The sequence below is a fragment of the Centrocercus urophasianus genome, unplaced genomic scaffold, assembly GCF_019232065.1.
Source record: "Centrocercus urophasianus isolate 14NV4802_14NV808 unplaced genomic scaffold, USGS_Curo_1.0 seq_49, whole genome shotgun sequence".
NCBI classification, from domain to species: domain Eukaryota; kingdom Metazoa; phylum Chordata; class Aves; order Galliformes; family Phasianidae; genus Centrocercus; species Centrocercus urophasianus.
Genome location: NW_024885077.1, coordinates 854119 through 874294, shown reverse-complemented (window position 1 = coordinate 874294; position 20176 = coordinate 854119). Strand labels below are relative to the sequence as shown.

The window sequence follows — 20176 nt, the reverse complement described above, 5'->3', positions numbered from 1 at the left end:
AGAATTTGGATCTTGAGGGGTACACAAGGCTCCAGCACAACAAACCGCCCCATTCAGGAGTAGTTAAAACACTTCTTTATTAATATACAAACCTAGCAACATTCAAGCCAACCAAAATATGAAATGACGTAAAGCACGGCAATAAATACAGCATACAGAACAGCCCCAGCAGAGAGCAGCCAGCTCAGCCCTGTTTGTGTGCTTGGGAACAATCCGTGTCCCCCATGGCCAGGCAGGAGCAGTGCTGCATCTCCTCAGCCCCTCTGAGCTTGAAGGAGCTGCCTGCATCCTCCCATGCAGAGACCCCGCGCGGGCACAGTGAGCTGCTCTGCGCACCTCCACCCCTTCCACCATGTAAGGCACTAAGGAACGCTTTCACAGCCTCGAGCTGCACTCGTTCCTAACATTTCTGCCACAGAACCCTTTTGGAAGTCCTTGCAGCTCTTGAAAATGGGAGACTGCAAGAAGAGAGAGGGGCTCTGAGCAACAGCCTGCAGGTACACGCGGTGGGGGCACGTGCTGCCTGCCTGCAGAGCACCTCACCCTGCCCAGGAGGAGCTGAGCCAATGCTTCCAGGCTCTTCTCCTGCCCCAAAACACACAGGGCTGCTCCTGCTGAGGGCTCCGAGCGATTAAAGTGCAAAGAGAAATGCTGCCTGCTCTTCCTGCGTGCCTGGTGGCACTGCTCCCTGCTCCCCCGCATCCTGTTTCCCGCTGGAACGGGGAGGTAAAATAAGCCAGCCCCAGCCCTGGCAGCCACTTAAGGAAGTTGAAAGCCTTCAACTTGCTGACACGGGCAAGAATCGAGCTGCCCAAATGTCCCAATGAAACCAGTCGGGAAGACGAATCCAAAGGTGATGATGTTTTTTTGCTGGGCTTTACCAGCAGCCACGTGTTCTGCTCTAAAACAAGAATCCTGCCCCATAAGCAACGGATTTCCTTTGCAAAAGTGGAGGGCAGTCTTTTGTTGTAATTTTTTTCCCTTCCTCAAATGTAAGAGTTTCAGTCCCTGCATTTCCCCATCAGCCACGGCCTGAGGTCCCATGGAAGCACAGGACTTCAGCTCGAGGAAGCCCTGTACCAGGGGATGGGAGTGGGCACAGCAACAGGAGGAGGGAGCCAGGCTTGCAACATGACCCCGAGATGCAGGGCAGGCATTGCACGGCCCCTCCTGCTCACCACAGAACAGCAAGATGAACTGCAGCAGCAAGGAGCAGCAAATCCAGACAGAGACACGAGGAAGAAATGAAGTCTGGCAAAGATAGATGTGAAAATCGCCGCAGCACACCCTGCTGAAATAGAAAACGCTTCTCAACAGCTGGCTTCCTCTCATCCCCAGGTCATTAAACATCAACAACAAAGTCCTTTCTCCCGTACGGGTTGCTTCAGCACCTTCTCAAAGACCAGCAAAGGCATGGGAGGTCAGGCACGGCCACAGCGAGGGACAGAACGCAGCTCCAGCTCCAAAAGAAGAATCAGAACTTGCAGAAGGGAAGGCAGGAGCAGGTGCCAAACCGCCCAGCCCTGAGCCTCAACCCTGGCACAGCGCTCCTCCATCGAGCGGCGCGACGTAGGGCTGCTCTCACTCTATTTCTGGTACTGGAGAGTCAACGCAAAGTTCCACTTGTAATTTCTGCAGCTTCCGTACCAGCCTGAATGGGGAACTTGCTCTGTTCTTAAGGCATAAAGGGTTTTCCCTTCCACCCTCGTTGCCTCAGCTCCGTCCAACTCCTGCACACTGAGAACATCTCAACCACAAACTGGCCGACCAAAGGCTCAACTGAAGGCACAACTGAAGTAGCAGGAAACAAAGCGGGAGCTTGCCAAGGCTTAGAGCTCGTATTTACACTCGTGATGTTCACCACTTCACTGGAAAATGCCCCCAAATTACAAAGTGTTCATCAAGGCTGCATCAGTGCAAGGCTGAGCTTAAACTCCAGGGCGATGTTGGCATGGAGGGGAGCAGGAAAGCCATAGTGAATAGGTGGGTGCCAGGGCCAGGAGGAACAGCCAACCACCTCCTTCCAGGAAATAAAGAAAAGCTTTGCTTCTGGTCGCTCACACAACCAGAAGAAGAGAAAGATGTCAACCTGTGTGACACAACTTGGCGCCGCCTGCTTTCCTTATGTCCCCAAACACGAGTTGGTAAGAAAACTTGTGTTCTCTGCACAAACCTTGCCAGACAGTCATGTCAATGAGGGAAAGTGAAAGAATGCTCACAGAGGGACTGCACACTGTGTGGCTGAAACAAAGTGGTGTTTCAACAGTGCTGTCGGCGTGGAACACCAACACCTGCCCTATTTCTGCTAATAGAAAACAACCCCACCCCCTTACAGAACTAAAACACGTGTTGGTCTTCAATTCTATAAAGGCAGATTATATGCATTATCTACCCATGTAGAATTCCTATAAATACAACTGAAGACCAACACTGACCCCCCATAAAAAAAAAATCCAACCCAAATGACAGTGAAAGACTTACCAGCATCATCTCCATGATGTGATGGTTAAACCTACTGGGTTCCCTGCTAGGCAAAATGGTGGGGCTGGCTGGAACACACCAACACCTGCCTGCTCACCCAATGCTGTGTGCTGTGCTGGTGAGGTAGCTGGTCGCTCTATGGCTGTGTGCATCCATGCACTGACCCCTCTGCAAAGTGGTCACCTGCCAGAGTGACAGCAGAGCAGAGTCAATACCTGCTGTCCTGTGCCTTATACTGCAGGAGAGAGAAAGGCTGTAGTCCTCAGGAGCTCCCCTGAGCCCTTCCCATCACTGCATGGCTATGGAGATGTTTGCTCCTGTACAGGCTTCCCACTGAAACGCTCCCATGGGCACCTGGGTGCACGTTCAGCACTGTGCTTTGAGACATGGGGGAGCCTGGCAAGCAAAGGGCTGAGGGAGGGAGATGGACAGGGTTCAGAAAGCTGGAGAATTAAAAGTTTTAAAACATACAAAATGGAACACGCTGGAAAAAAGTTTAAAAGCTGCAAGGCTGGAAAGGAAAAAAAGAAAAGAAACGTATGGAGGTGTGGAGAGAGCACGGGAAGGTGGCAGCTGAAGACTCCAGCTTGGGAAAAAGGAGTGGGGCTCCAGCCAGCACTACTCCCTCTGGTAGCCACTCAGTTCCACCTCATCCTTGCGGCGACGCTGAGCAAAGAGGGAGCTGAAGGGGTAGAGTTTGGCTTTGGCCTGGAAGCGCTGCCCGGCGATGTCGATCTCGTACTCGCCCTGGTTGATGAAGTCAGTCGTCACCACCAGCTCTTCCCCTGTCTTCTCATCAAAGTGCTGCACGAAGCCAAGGCAGACGTGGCGCTCCAGAGTGTAGCTGTAGGCACTGCTGGTGGTTTTGCCCACGTAGCGGCCGTTGCGGAAGATGGGTTCGCCCCACCAGGGCCAGAGGTCCATATCTGTGTCATGGTCCTCGAGAATGAACATGGTGAAGCGTTTGTACACCCCGTTCTGCTTCTGCTCCAACAGAGCTTCCTGGCCAACAAACTCCATCCCCTGGGGGAAAAAAGAAAGGCTCGGCTGATGGAAGGAAGGGAAACTGCGGCACTGCTGAGTTCTAACAAACTACCAAGGTGAGGTCGGCTTGGGCTTGGAAGTTACGCCCCATCAGAACAGGCTGCTTCTGCACCCAGCTCACACAGAAGCTGTCACGCCCCCCTGGTCCATGTGCTGAAGGTATTAAATGCAAGAGCAGTCGTGAAAGGGGCCCTGGAGTTTTCACCTCAGCCAAAGGCATTTCACAACTGCAGTTTCCGTCATTTTTCTGCTCCCAGAAGTTCCACTGCGTTTTAAACTGAGACAGGAGAGGTTTAGGTTGGATATTAGGAGGAAGTTTTTCACCCAGAAGGTGGTGAGGCACTGGAACAGTTGCCCAAGGAGGCTGTGGATGCCCCATCCCTGCAGGCATTCAAGGCCAGGCTGGATGTGGCTCTGGGCAGCCTGGGCTGCTGGTTGGTGACCTGCACATAGGAGAGGGGCTAAAAAGAAATGAGCACTGTGCTCCCTTGCAACCCAGGCCATTCTATGATTCTATGATTTTACAAACCAGAAGGAAACCATCCAAAATTTGTACCCATGATCAGTGTGTGCTCCCTGAGCTGATACAAGCATTTGTTTTGGCTCATGCAAAGATGTGAGAAAGATGAAAACAAGCAAGTGATAGGGATGGCACCTGTCTCTATCACAGCACAGTGGGGTACAGTTCCACACTGGTTTATGTTACAGCAAAAATAGAGAGCTCCTGTCCCTGGTGTCTATCCTGGCATGCTTTCAGCTTCATGACAAGCCACGTGGGGCACGGGCTGGCTTCTGCTTCATCAGACTGGGAAAGGAGCTGGGAGAAACACGAGTGCTGGAAGGTATGCAGCTCCCTCCACTACACTGAGCTACGCAGGATACTACCCAGATCACCGGGAATGCTGCCCAGGAAAGAGGAAGATGGCATATTTTTAAAATCTTTTTAGCACCTTTACAAAGCCTAAGAACACAGGTTATAGTCACACCCTTACAGCTCCATCACAAAATGACCCTTCTACCCACTTGGGTGGCATCGCTGCACTGCTGGGCCCTGCCACAATTCCAGTTCTCCACCGTACCTTTTCCAGCTTGACCTGGAACTCACGGCCACACTCCATAGGAGTGGTAAAGGCATCCAGATCCTGGCCCCAGAAGGCAAAAAACTTCTCGATCCGCAGGCTGCGCAGCGCGTAATAACCGGCGTTGCGGATCCCATACTTCTGCCCCGTGTTCATCACCTCGTTGTACACATGGAGGGCGTACTGCAAAGGAAGGGGGAAGCACAGAGCTGCAGGCACGCACCAGGAAAGAGGGGCAGCAGCTGACACACCACCACCCGTGTTTGCTGGCTGCTGGGATGCTAGACGAAGCAGGGATCTCCCCTTGTGCCCTGCAGGCACCTTTCCCACTCTTTGTTACCCTGAGTCAAGGTGGAAAATCCATTGCTAATTATGCATGCAAGCAACTGTTTTAATTAGCTGAGGCTGCAGTGTGTTCTTACCTCGATGGGAATATAAAGCATGAATCCAGGCTCTCCTGTGTGAGTGATACTCATCACTCGGATGCCATTAGCGTAGCCCACGCTCATCTCCTGCAGAATCAGAAGGGGTGAAAACATCCCAACTGGAACACAGCACAGAGATCCAGAAGGAACACAGTAACACACAACGCACACCGCGTGGGACGAGTCGTCTGCCACCAGCACACACTGCTGAAGGACTGAATCTAAGAATCCAGGCAGCAGCTATCCAAGTATTATCCAGGTTACTGAATCTCTTCGTGAAAGCCTTGGAACTGGATGGGAACAGCAGCTGATGCTTTACACTCTGGAGGAGTTAACAGCAGCTAGCTGCTCAGCCCTTGGACGTGACAATGACTCCAGAGCCACCAACCCCAGCTGCCCCTGACTGATGGATTTGGAACAGGTTACATGATACATGCCATGATACCACATGGCACCAAGCCTACAGCGAGTGGGAGACTGACAACAAACTCGTGTTAACCTATATATTCAGCAAGCACAGTCCAAATAAAGCAGGTAGCAAAGTGAACCTAATGAGGACATGACCAGCATAGCACAGCCACTGCAGTAACTGTAGGTGAATCCAAATTCCCCCCTAACTACTGGAAGCACAGGCCTTTCCCTCTTGCACACACGCTTCTGGAAACCTAGTGGGGTGAGGAGGAAGGAAGCACGGTCACTCACCTTGCAGAAGAAAGAAGGAAAGTGTTCCGGGGTCATTGGGGCATAGGACAACTCTGACAAGACATCCACAGCACGGGGGCCGATCAGGTTGAGAGCTAAAGAGAGGAAGATGAATCATTAGGATCAGACTGACGAGGTCCTATTCATGCTGCACACGTGCATGCACCTATTTTTATTTCCCTTTGGGAAGCTGTGAGTAACCCTCCCACCGGGGAGGGTTGTAAAGATCACTTAAGAAGAGGGACATCATTAGACTCTCCTGGCAGCACACAGGAGAGGAAATCTGTCTCCCAGCTCACGGCTTGCTGGGAGGAAGAGTCTGATGACTGGTTTCATCCGCTTGGAAAAGAGACACAGCTTCACAGACACCACAACAAACACAAGGCACCATCTGTGACTTCAGGCCATGCAACAAGGTCTGCTTTCAGAGGTGCATTACCTGTGTACTTCCAGGTCACATCTTCTATGGTCAAGTTGCTATCTTCAGGCAAATGGTTCTTCAGCCAGGCCCAGCAATGGACTTGTTGGTCAGTTGGGGAAATCATAAAGAAGCTGGAAAAGAAACCAAGAAACAATGAATCTCGACAGCCATGAAATCACTCAGTTCATTCTATGCCCAACAACCACTGGAGGCACTCAGCACCTCCCAAGATAACACAAGACCCAGTATGGTGGTTTAGGAACACCACGACTCATGGATCACCACCATCACATCTGTTACGACAGGAAAGCTTTGCCTGCAAGCAGCAGCAGCACTCTGGTGATAAGGCAGAAGCAGAAGCTCCAGAAACAGAATGCAGGCAGTTCTACAGCAAGCCCACGTGGCAGCTCCAAAGTCACAGTCATCTTGCAGACAGTTCTGCAGCTCTTGAAGAGCAGTGATTGCGGGCGCTCTGACAGCACAAGGGCGCTCCATTCTCAAAGCAACTTCTTGTTTCAGCAAGTCTCTCCTGACACAATGGTGGTTATTATTAACAGGGTCTGTGCACAGAACTCTATTTGATATGTGGAAACAAGCTGGTCTCTTTCATACAGATTGTGAGCTGGAGTGCATTATTGACAGAGATAATATCTGCAAACGTGGTTAGCAAGGAGGAAAGCCACCAGTTTCACGCAGAGGCAGACAATGGTCCTAACAATACATGAATGCAAATAGAGGAAGAGGGAAAAAGCAGCTTCTAATTAGAAGAGCAGCAGAAAAGACTGCTTTCACATCAGCACAATGAGAGCACACACAGAAAGTGGTGCAGGGAAATAAAACCAATGCTCAGCTGAGACATACCCACTAAAAAGTTTTTAACCATCGGAAGGGGTTGGTTTTTTTTAATTAAATGCCAAAGAGAGCTCAAGTTGCTGCATCTAAAGATCCTGTGATCGTGTCAGTTTGCATCAGAGAGCAAAAAAAAAACCACATGAGAGTGCACTATGCTGAGAATGAGGGAAACCACACAGCAATGCGAGCAGAAATAATCCCAAAGGAGCCACCTCAGCAGGGAACCCCAGTGAGAAGATTGCCCAGGAGTCAACAAGCAAACGCTGTTAGTCTGAACACTTAAGCAATCAACTGATGACTGAAAAGAAACGTGTCTGTCAATGGAGAAAGCAAACACCTGAACCCCACCGTGTGGCTGAAATCTGCTCTGACCTGCAGCCACCATAAGGGCCCATTTCCCCCACTAAAGCCACGCTCCCATTTGGGGTGCAGCACTACAGCAGCACAGAGGCTTCCTGTTTCTTTATGAGGAGCAGGAGTGGAGTTTGCAGCCTTTGCTGAGAGGCTCCTACAGGCACTCCCACCAATGCAGGTGGTGGAGATGTGCACCCACCTGCGTTTGCTCAAGCGCGCTATGCTGCAGTCGTTCTCGTAGCCTCCGTTCTCATTCAGCATGCCAGTGTGCACAACGTGCCCCACTGGCACATCCAGGTCGTTGGAGAAGAGGTACTGCAGGCTCTGCAGCGCCTGGTCTCCTGTGGACTATGGGAGATGAGAGTCAGACAAGCTGTGTGAGCAACACTCATCCGCTGGGGCAGCTGAAGAGCACGTCAACGTTCTGGCCCAAATTCTTCCAGTTGGGAATTTGGCCCCCCTCCCTCCAGCTATCCTCAGGAATCACCAGGAAAGAGCAGGCTGCCCCGGCCAGGCTGTGCCCCGCCACTCCAGCACTACTCACACTTATCTCAAACTTGGTAAAGGACGACATGTCGATCACACACACTGCCTCCTTGCAGCACTTGACTTCGGAACCCACGATCTCAAACCAGTCTGGTTTGTAGAAGGTTTTGCTCTGATCCAAATCCAGCAGATCTAACATCAAGAAGAAACGAAGCCACGGTTTTCCACATAAATGGAACAAATTAACAGCAAATGCAGAGTGAGACAGATGCACCAGGCAGAGGAAAACACGATCTCACCTTTCCCAGGTGGGACGAAGTATTTGACCCTCTCAAAGCCGTGCTTCTCCATCCACCTGGCCCCCTGGGCATCCAGGCGGTCGTACAGCGGGGAGGTGCGCAGCTGTCTGCCCGTCTGGAAGTCCCAGCGGGGAACCTTCAGGTCACACATGAGAGCTGCAATGGTCACACAGAGCCCCCGTTAGGTCAAGAGGTGACCTGTAGCTAGGATCTTCTTCCAGATGACTGATGAGGAGTGTATTTCTTATACCTCTTCTGATACATCGAGGGAATTCCCTCAAAACAGTTCTGATTTCCTCTTCCATTTTTGGGCATGGGCAAATCTGTTTTGATCCTTTTGTAGCTGTGCAAAATCGAACTATATTTGCACAGAATGCCTTCGCAGGCACCTGCAGCCTCGTGAAATATGCACAGAACACTGAGGTCTGTAGATACCTGTGGCCTCATGACTACACTGTTGATACACCTGAACAAAAGCTCTCTTTTCTGTGAAGTCACACACACTGACATTAGTGATGCACGCTTCCCCCCTGACAGCACTCTCTATCACACACTCCTCATTCTGACAACACTAACAGTGGGGGAACCATCGAATTCACCTCCTCAAATATCAGCAGCTCAGCCTTTTCTAATCACTGAAGCTTTTCCAGATGTCTCCTACACTTTCTCAGCCAATGTCTAAATATCCTTTTTAAGAAAACAAGCATCCTTGTGGATAACACCTCCCTGGAAGGGCTCAAGGCCAGGCTGGGAATGTGAGCAACCTGCTCTAGAGGGAGGCGTCCCTGCCTATAGCAGGGGGTTGGAATGAGATGATCTTAAAGGTCTCTTCCAACACAAACCATTCCACGATCCTCCCTCATTACCAGTAGGGAGTACAACTGAAGGACATCTGAATATTTCTTTATAAATACTAAGTTTCTCCTTAGGTCATAAAGTACTGAGCTGAGATAGATAGCCCTACTATTTCCAACCCAGACCTCGGTGCTGTTTCATTAGGCTGGAATCCTACACAGAGAAGCACAAAGTTCCCCAGAGCAGAGGCAAAGCACAGGAATAGGAAGAAGCACCCTACCAACAGCATCTCTTCCAGAAAGGCTAACGAGAACGCCGCCAACACAAAGCCAGCACCATTCCCCCTCCCTCTGGGAAATGCATCCCTGCAACTGTCCAGGGGAGACCAGCAGGAAGAAAAATGGCTCTCAGAGCAGCGACAGCTGACAGAGGACAGACAGTGCAGCAAAGAGCAAATGGTTGCACGTCCTGGCGAGGCAGAGCCCCCACTTACGCATGACTTCCATCACACGGTGACGGAGGAAGGTGCGGCTGCTCTGAAGAGTGCCAAAACGCTTCAGATCCAAAGGCCAGACGTTCTCGGATGGGTAGCCATGGACCATCCACTCTGCCAGGTACCTGATGGAAGCAGTACAGAAAAACCAAGACATTCATCAGCGGAACAAAAGTTTCAAAGTTAGAAACAAGGCGGTTCGGACAGGAGAGCATCTGGGGGAGGGCAGAACTAAAATGGTATCCTGAATCTGGAAGACTTCTCCTTTATAAAAGCCATCCATCAACCCCCCGCGTTGTTAATTTCCCACTAGGATGAAAAATACAGGGCAGCAGGGAGTGGAGGACATGTGCTGAACGGAGCCAGACTGGACAGGCAGCTTGGCTGACAGCACCAAGCACTCGTGCTGCACTACACAAAGCAGTGCTGGGTCCTTAGGCTGCATTCTGCAGGCTGACTGCTTTGTCATTTCTCAGCACCTTGTGCAGGCTCAGCCACAAAGCCTCAGTGACAGCATTCACTTCGGCACCAGGTACCAGCCAAGTTATGTTTTGCTTCACTCCCAGCAGTGAGGGAGGAAGGCTCCAGAGCTAAGGGACAAAGGCAGCTCAGGTAAAAGCAGAGCTAAAGGATCTGCTTGCAGCCAGTGAGCAGAAAAACAAAGGGTTTGAGGCTGATCATTAAAAGTCGCATAAGCTCATCTTCAGGCTGTAGCAGCAAATGGAAAACTGGTTTTTAGCTTCAGAAGAGATTTTGACTCTTAGAGAACCTCACAGCAAAGATTCTCTGTATTATGCTACGGCAATGAAATGTGATGATTTCCTTCCCTTGGTGAGTTAAGCTAATTGATAATGGAGAGAAACTAGAGGAAAAATGCAGATATTAGCACTAGCCGAGCAGTTTGTTAAGAAAGCTGTACAGCAGAAGGGATGCTGGGCTGCCAAACCCAAATGGCAATCAGAGGAAGCGATGATCATTTTGCAAGCAACTTTGCTGCTGGGTTAACACTTATATGCCTGTCAAAATATCTGCATTAGCACAGGAGCTGGAATGTGCTGGGAAATGATTACATCTCCAGCTGCCTTTAGCTGTATTGGCCACACCTGGCACCACCTATGGATGCTCTGCCTGCTTTAGATTCACGGTTTTGAGAGAAATTCTCCACAGTGACAATTTGAAAACGCAAATGGTTTCAGCCAGATAATAAAACTAAAAGTAACTAAAGGGTACACAGAGTACAGAAGATGAAGGAATAAGCTTTGATGAGATAAAAGCAGATTCCTGGGAGACAAAAATTGGGACTGGTTAGCTCAGGAAGCTCGCTTGATCCCCAGCAGGCTGTTGGTCACTGGAATGTGGTGCCTGGAGAGGTGTGCAGGACAGGAGAGGCCAGCACAGACTGGGATACACACAGAACATCACCAGAAAGCAGCACTGCTCCCCTCCATCCCTCGAGCTGGAGCCAACAGCGCCCTCTCTTAGCAGCAGCAGGACTGTGACAAACAGCGACATTCGAGCAGCCTTCTTCCTTAGTTCAAACCTTACTTACACACATAATAGTGAGAAACCACTTACTTGCCTGCTCCCCCACCATATGAGATCCCAGCCGAGTTCATTCCAGCCAGGACGAAGTATCCCCGCACGGTGGGCGACTCGCCCATGATGCACCGCATGTCTGGCGTGAAGGACTCCGGGCAGTTCACCAACTGCATGATCTGCAGGGCCTCCAAGTTGGGCATCCTGCGCAGGAGGGAGCTCAGCAGGGGTTCTAGGAGCCGAGACAAACAAAAAGACCAGAAGTCACATCGCGGAGCCATCAGCTGCTTCACGGTCAGACCGGCCAGCAGGCTGCTGCACGAACACAGCTCTCATTCCAGCTACAAACAGCCACACTGATTCACACCAAGAGGTCGGTGCTGTTTTCCACAGTGCAGATGTGTTTGGTTTTGTTAGGGAAAGCAATAGAGCAACAAGAAGAGACAAGGCTGTGCGACATGTGCCTCACACGTCTTGCCAGCCCACACTTACCTGCAGCTAAGAGCATCTCCTAAAAGCCTGGTAAGCCTTCCCTTCACCCTAAATGGTATTTACTAAATACAAGGATGATATTTACTAAATGCTAAACAGTCTTTACTAAACAAAACTAGTATTTATTGACAGGTAAGTGATATTTACTAAATAGTAACCCTTAATCGATCTCTTCTTTTTCGACTGTTTCCCCACTTCTTCTGAAGACCCCTGGCACGTGCTGCCAAGGAGTTCCACACGTGTATGGTATGAGGAATCACCTCTTGTTTCAAACCTCACACTCAATTACCTTTTATGATGGCCTCCAGCTGCCACTGCAGAAGAGAGAGTGCACAGGAGCTCCCCACCTCGCCTCTCCACCCCACTCAGGCTTCCCTGGACCTCCGTCCATCACCCTTTGGTCCCCTCTCTCTTCCTCACCCATTCAGTCCCTCCCTTGGGAAGCTGCTCCAAGCCATGCTCGGCCACTGGCCCCTCTCCCACCAGCTCCTCTCCAGTACCATGATGCTCTCTGGAGACAAGGAGCCTAAACAACACCTCTTATCTGGCAAGTCAAGGATTTAGGGCGACATAACAACTTTGTTTGCTGCTCCATGCCTAACTTCCTATCTTTTGCTTTGACTGCTGATGCCTGCACAGAACCGACACCATCGCTTTGTACAGTGAAACGAAGCCCTCAGCACCAGTAACACTCCTCAGCTTTTCAAACACCAACGCTTTCAGACTTCACATTACCTAAGAAATCACAGACAGAAACGGTCTTTGTGACCTGCTCCTTTTCTTCCCTCTCTCGTGCACTGCAATTCCAGAGGGAGAGACTGTCATTACAGACCCTTTTATTCTTACTGATAAAAAGAGGGATCCGTTTTAGATTTGTACTTACACCCAACATTTAAGCAGCTGCACAGAGCATTTCAAAAATCAAAAGGTGTTCCAAGCAAAGAGATCAAAGCAGTAATGCAAGAGCTCAAACCACAGGAACTGCTGCCCTAGGAAAGGATCAAATATTGGCTGAGTAAGCTCTGACTCTATTCAACTGCTCAGTAGTCTGAACTGATGAAAGGGTCATGCTGAAATGTGGCATTCAGTTGCTTCTGAAACTCAGGCAATCTGTGGGTGCAGGCAACACTTTCTCATTTAGAAAGCCAAAGAGGAAGTGGGTGCACAGCTGGGGCACTCTTCTGTGAAGCTAACACTTCAAGCAGGTCTGCAGCCATCTGCAGGTCCCTAAACTGCAGACAACCCTGGCTCTAACTCACCACCCTGGAGTTTGAATGGCTCGTGGTATCATCATTACCTCAGACACAAAACTAGAAGGAATCAGTGTAAGGTGGGGAGTAGCTGGAAGAACACACTAGCAATGCAGGGAGACACCTGTGAAAGTCTAGCTGTGTCTAGAGTCACAGGCAGAAGCATCCACAGGGCAGCAAAGAGCTCTGACAAAGGGCAAAATCGGTTCCCCAAGGCAAAAGGGGAACTGGAGATGGCACACACAAAGTTATGAGGAAAAAAGGGACTCCTAAACCACACTGTGTTCCTTCCCACACAAAGAACTCCCCGTGTCAGAAGTACATCCAGAACATCAGAACACAAGTAAGCAATATGGAAGGAAAAAGACAGCGTATGTGGAGAGCAACAAACCACAACACTGTCAGTGTGGAATGAAGTCTGGAAAGCAGCAAAACCAGGTTCTGTCTGCAAAGCAAACTTCCTGCACTGGAAATACACTTGGCTGCCAAGTCTGCCTTCTGCCAAAGCCACGCGCTGTGCTGCTGCAGGACTCTGTCCCCCACCACGTACCAAAGTGATCCCAGTCCTCCTGGAGGTTGTGGATCTCCAGCTGGTTCCGTCCCTCCGTGAAAAGAGGTTTGGGGTTTTTCTCGAAGCCCCCTGAGAGGATTCCGCCCTGCCAGCTGCGGATGTAGATCCTGCCATCGGGGTCCACAACAGCTGAGGAGGAAAGAAAAAGAGGGGGGAAAGGAATGGAGAGGAGGGACTGCTACGCCTGCACGTTCATGGCAAACACCACCAACGGGTCTGGTGATGGGCTGGGCCAAGCTAGCAGCCCACAGCCAGGAGAGCAAACAGGGTTAGCCTCCCAGACTCATGCTCCTACACCACTTCTGCCTCTCACATGACCACTCATTATCGTTAATTCCCACCACGATCACTCAGGTTAACTTCTGGTTAGCTTCTGGGTGGTGCAAAGAGCACCAAAGCCAGCAGAAGGACAGTGCCACACATCCCTTGTGGCCAGGGCTTACAAACTCTTACACTGGATTACAAACTCAATTCCGTTGGAACTGCACCCAGGACCTGACACACCACCAGGAGAAGGCCTGCCCACCCCCTCATTTTCCTGGTGCATTAGCAACAGTGATTTTTAATGCACACAAGTCGCTGATCCACTTGGCTGCAGGCTGCCGGCACAAAGAAGATGGGCAGCGAGGGGGTGAGAGCAGGCAGTCAGGTCGGGATGGCTTCCTTAATGGCTGCATCCACTTGAAGCACCTTATGAGACTCGACCTGACATGTCCTATTGCAGCCTTTTGCCCCCGCTCACAAAAAAGCTGTGAATATATAATTCTAATTACTCCAGAGTCTGGTCAGAGAGTTGAATTCCTTGGAGAAAATGGGTATTGCTCACTAGAAGCCGAAATTACTAAAGACTGAGAGTAAACAAGCAAAGCTTTCTACTCCCCAAATGCTTTCCAAACACGAGGGCTTTTAAGAGATCCAAAAGCCAGAACGTGGGGGAGGAGCAATTATCTCAAGCTTGGGTTGCCCCTACAGCTCAGACATGTAAATGCCATTGCAAAGCCTTAGCTTCAGTTGGAGGAAAGGAATAGATGGGCCATTTGGGCACAGCAGCCTGCAAGGAAAGCACAGCGCCAAGGCTAACACCATCTCCAGCCCACAGGAGCAACAACCATCTTCCCTAATTTAGGCACGCCAACCAGGCAAGCTAGACCTGAGGTCATTCGTCTGCTCGGAAAATCAGTTTCTGCAGCAAAAGCTTTCCAACAGCCTTTTCCACCTTCCAACCCTGCCGACTCCATGACATAAATTACCACTGAAACAGACATTCAGAGCAATTTGGTCAAGTACATCCCACTGCCAGCTGAGCTGAGAACTGACAGCGCACAGCTGGCCCTCCTGTCACAGTGACACCGCCTGGGAAGGGGGATGTGATTCTCTGATACAGTGAAGAGCCCTTACTGGGGACGTTGTTTGCCAGAGGTTCCTTCAGAGGATGTGTCAGGAGGTAGAAGTGCTCGCAGGCATGCACTGGGATGTTGACTGGTGCCTCCCCAGAGTGGCCCAACTCATAGGCCCACTGAAATCAGGAAAAAAAAGAAGCGCAGGTTAGAATGGAGAAGAAAACAACCTCTAATAAGAAAGGCACATGCAAACAGATCACCTCTGCGGGCTGGCTTTCACAAAAGGCCAAGTAAGATGTGGTTCTCAGCGCCTAAGCCTTAAACAAATACATTTTTTTCCCTGTTTTCTTAGGATCTAAACCATCTAGGCCAAAGACTGTATTTGCTTCTGACGTAACATTCAGAAAAGCCAGACCTTGATGAGGATAGGCCAACTTCAAACACAAAAGCAAGAGATTTGTACAGCACAGCCAACGCTGGGCTCTGCTTCTAGAAGCAAACACCATTTGGGTGCTGGCACTGCAAGGATAACAGCAACTGAATAATCCAACCTGGCCAGCACAGTTGACGAAGTACTGGCATTTAATGTGTCCCCTGTCGGTCTCAACTCCGGTCACACGACCCTTCTGCACTGCCACGTGGCTGACACTCGTCCGCTCGTGGATCTGGACGCCTGCAGAGGACAGAAGGAGCTCAGCCCACCACCAGCCTTCGTGCCCCAGTGTCAGGCTGCTATCACTAAGCTCTTTTTTGCTTGAAGACAAAACACCCGTGCTTGGCCCAAGTGAAATCCTGCTATTTGTGCAACAGCAGGCATGTAACTCCATTGCTGAGTGGAGGAGTTGTTCTTTGCCACGTGACAACCTGACCCTTGTAGTAACAGTGAAGAAGAGCCCAACCACAGACTGCTTTCAATTATGGTCATGCATACAACAAAGCCTGATGCTTTGGGTGCAAGACTGCTTCTTTTATGGAAAATCAGTTCTGTTACGGAAAATCAGCATGCAGAACAGAGCAAGGCTAAAAGAAACTAAGAGAGGAGCCTTCCTAAATCACTTCTCCCAACCTGAGGGACCTGAACCCTCAGTAAGCCTCAGCTCTGTCATCCAGCCTAACCTCTGCCCCACTTTCACACTGCTCCAAGTTTGTCAGAGTGCCCCACCAACAGTGTTTCCCACTCCACTTCCAAACCTCCTGCCAAAGCAATGTGCCCAATCACAGAACGGCCTGGGCTGAAAAGGAGCACAGTGCTCATCCAGCTCCAACCCCTGCTGTGTGCAGGTCACCAACCAGCAGCCCAGGCTGCCCAGAGCCACATCCAGCCTGGCCTCGAATGCCTGCAGGGATGGGGCATCCACAGCCTCCTTGGGCAACCTGTGCCAGTGCCTCACTGCCCTCTGAGGGTGAACAGAGATGGTTCTATTTTTGCATTTCAGACTGTTCAAACTCCTCCCATGTTTAATTTAATCCAGCTCCTACGAAGGGCCACATTTCTGATGAAACAGGACTCAGGATGCGATAAAACATTCATCCAGGCAGGAAAAAATAAAAAAATAAAAAGGATTTTACAGAACAGCAGCCTCATAAAAACAACCAGCTTTTGGTCTTCAGTGCTCATGGGAACACCTGGATGTGGAACACCAGAAAGAAAGGAAGTGAGAGACGCACCGTTCCGCGAGGCAGCCGTGGCCAGAGCCAGGCTGACGTTGGCAGACAGCACCAGCGCATCCTCAGGCACATACATGGCCCCCACCAGGTCGTGGATGTTGATGAGCGGGTGGAGCTGTGCCACTTGCTTGGGGCTGATGATTTCGCAGGGGATCCCCGAGACGCTGCCACAGAACACAGGGGAAACGCCGCCGTCAGGCACGGGGCAGAACCGAGGCAGGCTGAGGAATCAGACGTGCTTCCTGCTTATACATACTTGAGAGATGAAGCAATGCGTTTCAGGGAGATCAGCCGATCCTGAGTCTGAGCCAGGGACACGGAGCCTGTCTTCACGTACCCTGTGACAATCACCAGAGTCGAGTCAGATTTGGGCAGGATCTCAAATTCCTTTTCGTTTCAGACCCGCTGCTTCCACTACTCGAGAGCCAGGAGATCCCAGGCCCCACGCAACCTGAACCTCAGCGAGCAACCAGAAATGGCAAAAAAAAAGGACAAGAAGTGCTTTAGTTCTGAGCTGCGCTCTGACTCTCCCTCGTTCTACATTTACTCATGCTTACAAAACAGTAAAACTCCACACGTGGAACCTATTAAAAGAGAAGAGAGGTTACTGCCAAAAATGCGAGCACGTCATCCGACAGCTACGCAGAGCAACAAAACCTCACCAAGCAGAAGCAGATGTTTTGTGATTCTACCACCTGCAGCAGCTTAATACCAACCTTAATCACAGACATGGCCATGGACACGTGTCGACTATGACATGTATCACAGGTCCTTGGCAGCAGAGTGCTTTCAGTTCTTCACACCAGATACGTGCCCCAGCATTTTGGAAGGAGAGGAAGAATTTCAACACGTTTCCAGGGTGAGACTGGAGTAAAACATCTTGCTTTGCCTGCACTTTGGAGCTGGTTAACCTTTCTGCCTTTCTGAGAAGTGAATTGCTGCAGAACATGGCTCGTTTGCTCTGATCTCTCTTAGTGTCCTTGGGAAAATTCACCTGTTTGTCCAGGTTACAGATGAGAGGGAGAAGGCCCGCGCTCTGCAGGCAGCCTGCCTTCAGCCTGCCCATCTGACACCTTCCTTCCCATTCTTCTGACTGCATTTTTTTTGCATCCACCTCATTCTTTGAACAGGAACCACCACCAATTAAGACACGGGAGCATTACTTCACTGATCCAACCTCCCAAAGCTTACTTAGTGCTTACACTTCTGGTACCTGTTTGCACTCCTGTCTCTTGCTCCAGCTGCTGGTACAGCTTGTTGGAGTAGTCTGCCATCTTCAGCTCAAGGGACACGGGCCTGGCTGTGCTCACAATGCCCGCACAGAAGCGCGTGGTACCTGCAGCCAACCTGCAAGAGAAGCCACAAGGACAGCCTCATCCAGCTGATGGGCAGGCAGAGAGGCAAGCGTGTGCCCCAGAAAGCTCCCCAGGCACACCAGACCAAGAGCACCCCCTCTCTGCTCACCTTGCATCACAAACAGGGACCAGCCCCTCTTTTGCCCCTCAGGATGACTCAAAAGCTATAAGGTGGATGTTTTGCTTTATCTCTCTTTTGAAAATGCATTCTGTTCCAAATTAACTCCTCTTTAACTTGTCCTGCACGTCGGCACTTTTCAAAGAAATCACTTGAAAAATATATGATCTTGCACTCAATCAACCTGCCTACCTGATGGGGTTACCTCCAAAGCAGGGCTTCCCTTGGAGGAAAGTTAACTTGGATTTCTCAGAGCCTTTGCAGCTTACAGAAAGAATTGCTCCCTGCTAGTCAGCTGATGGGAAGCCACTTCAGTGCTGTACCTGCAGGCGCAGCAGCAGCAGACACTTCAAATCCCTCAGCACTCTCCTGCACGAGGCCCCCAGACTGCCTCATGAACAGACCAAGAGTCAACTTCCAAAACAGGAATCCACACAACAGGAAAAAGCTGGCAGTAAATTTCCAACAAGATGCATTAAACCCTGCCACGGGCTTCTGATTCAACTCAATATGGAATTCACAAAGTGTTTCTCTAGCTTATGTTCAGCCAAACTGTAACACACACCTTGCAGATAGGCACTAAACTTTGTGACAGAACAAAGCAGACAACCCAAGCCTTTCACCAGCTGACAGGGCACCAAATAGGCCGTGTCCACCTACAACCTCCCCATCTCCTGCAATCTCTTCTGAGCTGTGGTGGTGGTGCAATACTTTATGGTATGCAGCACTTCCTGCTTCTGGAGGTGGTCACCAGGGGTGGGATGATCTATACAGATTTTTGGGTATGTTAAAATGGTCCCATCTTTCCAAGCCACCTTGTGTTTTGCTTGATTACCTGCAAGTAAACCACAGACAGAGCTGGTGTGCTCTACTAGTTTAGTTCACTTGCATCTCTTAGCCTCCTCTACCAGCAGCACGCTCCTTACAGAGCAACAGTGTCAGCTACTCTGACTTTTGCAGCTTGGATCTGTGTGGGTAGGCGGGAGGCAAACCTAAATCTCCTCTGAATGCATGTGTGTATGTACAAACAATGCAAGCAACTTTGCTGACCCCATCATCTCCTATCCCTACACGCAAGTGCCTTCAGTGCTTACTGCTGGGAGTCTGTAGGTGAAGAAAATACACCCTACATCTCTAGGGGTCAGTTGAGAAATTAGCATCATCACAATGCCACTGAACAGAAGCTTAGTGTGAGTGAGAATGCATGGATTTCAGGCCCGCAGTTTGTGAGTTCTGCTTTTAGACAGATTTCATCTCTGCAGCAAATGCAGGAAGCCAGGATTTGAGGGCAGAGGGCTGCAGAGATGGATCCTGGGAGAGAAACCCAGGGTTGCCCAATGGAGCACACCTTCAGACAGCTCTCAGACACACTGCAAGGCATGGCTGGGCCCACCCAGAAACATCAGTGGTGACTCTATAAAAACATATTTACAAGTGAAAAGCACCAGAGCAGGTTTTTTTGAAGGACTGCAGCCCCTGGGAAGAGTCCACATTGCAGCAGGATACAAGTGTAAGAGGGAAGGCGTGGCAGAGGGAAACCGTCATGCACCCACTACTGACCTCCTGATCCTGGGGAGAGGGCAGGAGCCAAGGAGAAGGGGAGAGAAGGAATGAGGGAGAAGGGCTTCTTGTACTCGTGAAGCAGCAGTTGTGTGTTGTTATTAAATATCAGCCTGCTCCATGGCTCCAGTGCCGAGAGGCAGAAACCGCACATCACAGCACGTGCTGCTGTGTGCTCAGTTCCGTTTTTATTACCAAAAATCCTTACCTGCCCTGCTCAAGCAAGACGACATCCTTCCAACCCAGCTTGGCGAGGTGATAGGCTACCGAGGTGCCCACGATGCCTCCCCCGCAGATGACCACCCGGGCCTGTGCCGGCAGGGGGACCGGCTGCGTTTCGGCCGTCCCGGAGACGCTCCGGCAGCGGGCCGCGCTCCTCCACTTGGGATCAGCCCCACGCCACCGCACGTCGGCCAGCAGCCGCAGGAACATCCCGGCCGTTCCGTGCCAGCACCGCCGCGAGCAGACACCGCTCCTTGCGGGGACGAAGGGACGAGAATTACCGCTCACCTCGGCGCCGGCACGAGAGGACGCGGAAAGGCGAGAGCGAAGGATCGGAGGGTGGGTGTGTGCCGACCGCAGCGAGGAAGAGGTGGAAGCGGGGAGGCGGCACGGCGGCCCTTCTAACAGCGAGGGGCGCTGCGGCGGGCGGCTCCGCGCCTCGGGACCCGACGCCGGGCTGCACAGGCCGCGCCGGCACCGCCTCGGGCCGCTCCCCGCCGCTTATCGGCGGATCCACGGAGGCGGCGCGGAGCGGGTGGGAATGGGAGGACGAGGGGACGGCGAACGGGCCGGCTGCGGCCGCTCCGGGGCGCGGGGAGCCGGGCCGGGCGGCGGCTCACCTGGCGGCGGGAG

General features: G+C 51.1%; 1 protein-coding gene across 1 annotated transcript; it reads right to left on the bottom strand.

Moving 5' to 3' along the window:
• Window positions 1-52: 52 nt before the first annotated feature.
• Window positions 53-19936, bottom strand: PDPR (pyruvate dehydrogenase phosphatase regulatory subunit). The gene is made up of 17 exons (XM_042834779.1): window positions 19530-19936; window positions 17502-17635; window positions 16545-16626; window positions 16289-16452; window positions 15172-15293; window positions 14679-14796; window positions 13260-13409; window positions 11007-11199; window positions 9432-9556; window positions 8144-8299; window positions 7903-8036; window positions 7558-7706; window positions 6171-6283; window positions 5732-5826; window positions 5027-5116; window positions 4605-4787; window positions 53-3504 (listed from the first exon to the last, which is right to left on the bottom strand). Exons 1-17 carry the CDS (start codon window positions 19751-19753, stop codon window positions 3100-3102), a joined length of 2637 nt encoding a protein of 878 aa, XP_042690713.1. The 5' UTR covers window positions 19754-19936; the 3' UTR covers window positions 53-3099.
• Between the last annotated feature and the right edge of the window lie 240 nt (window positions 19937-20176).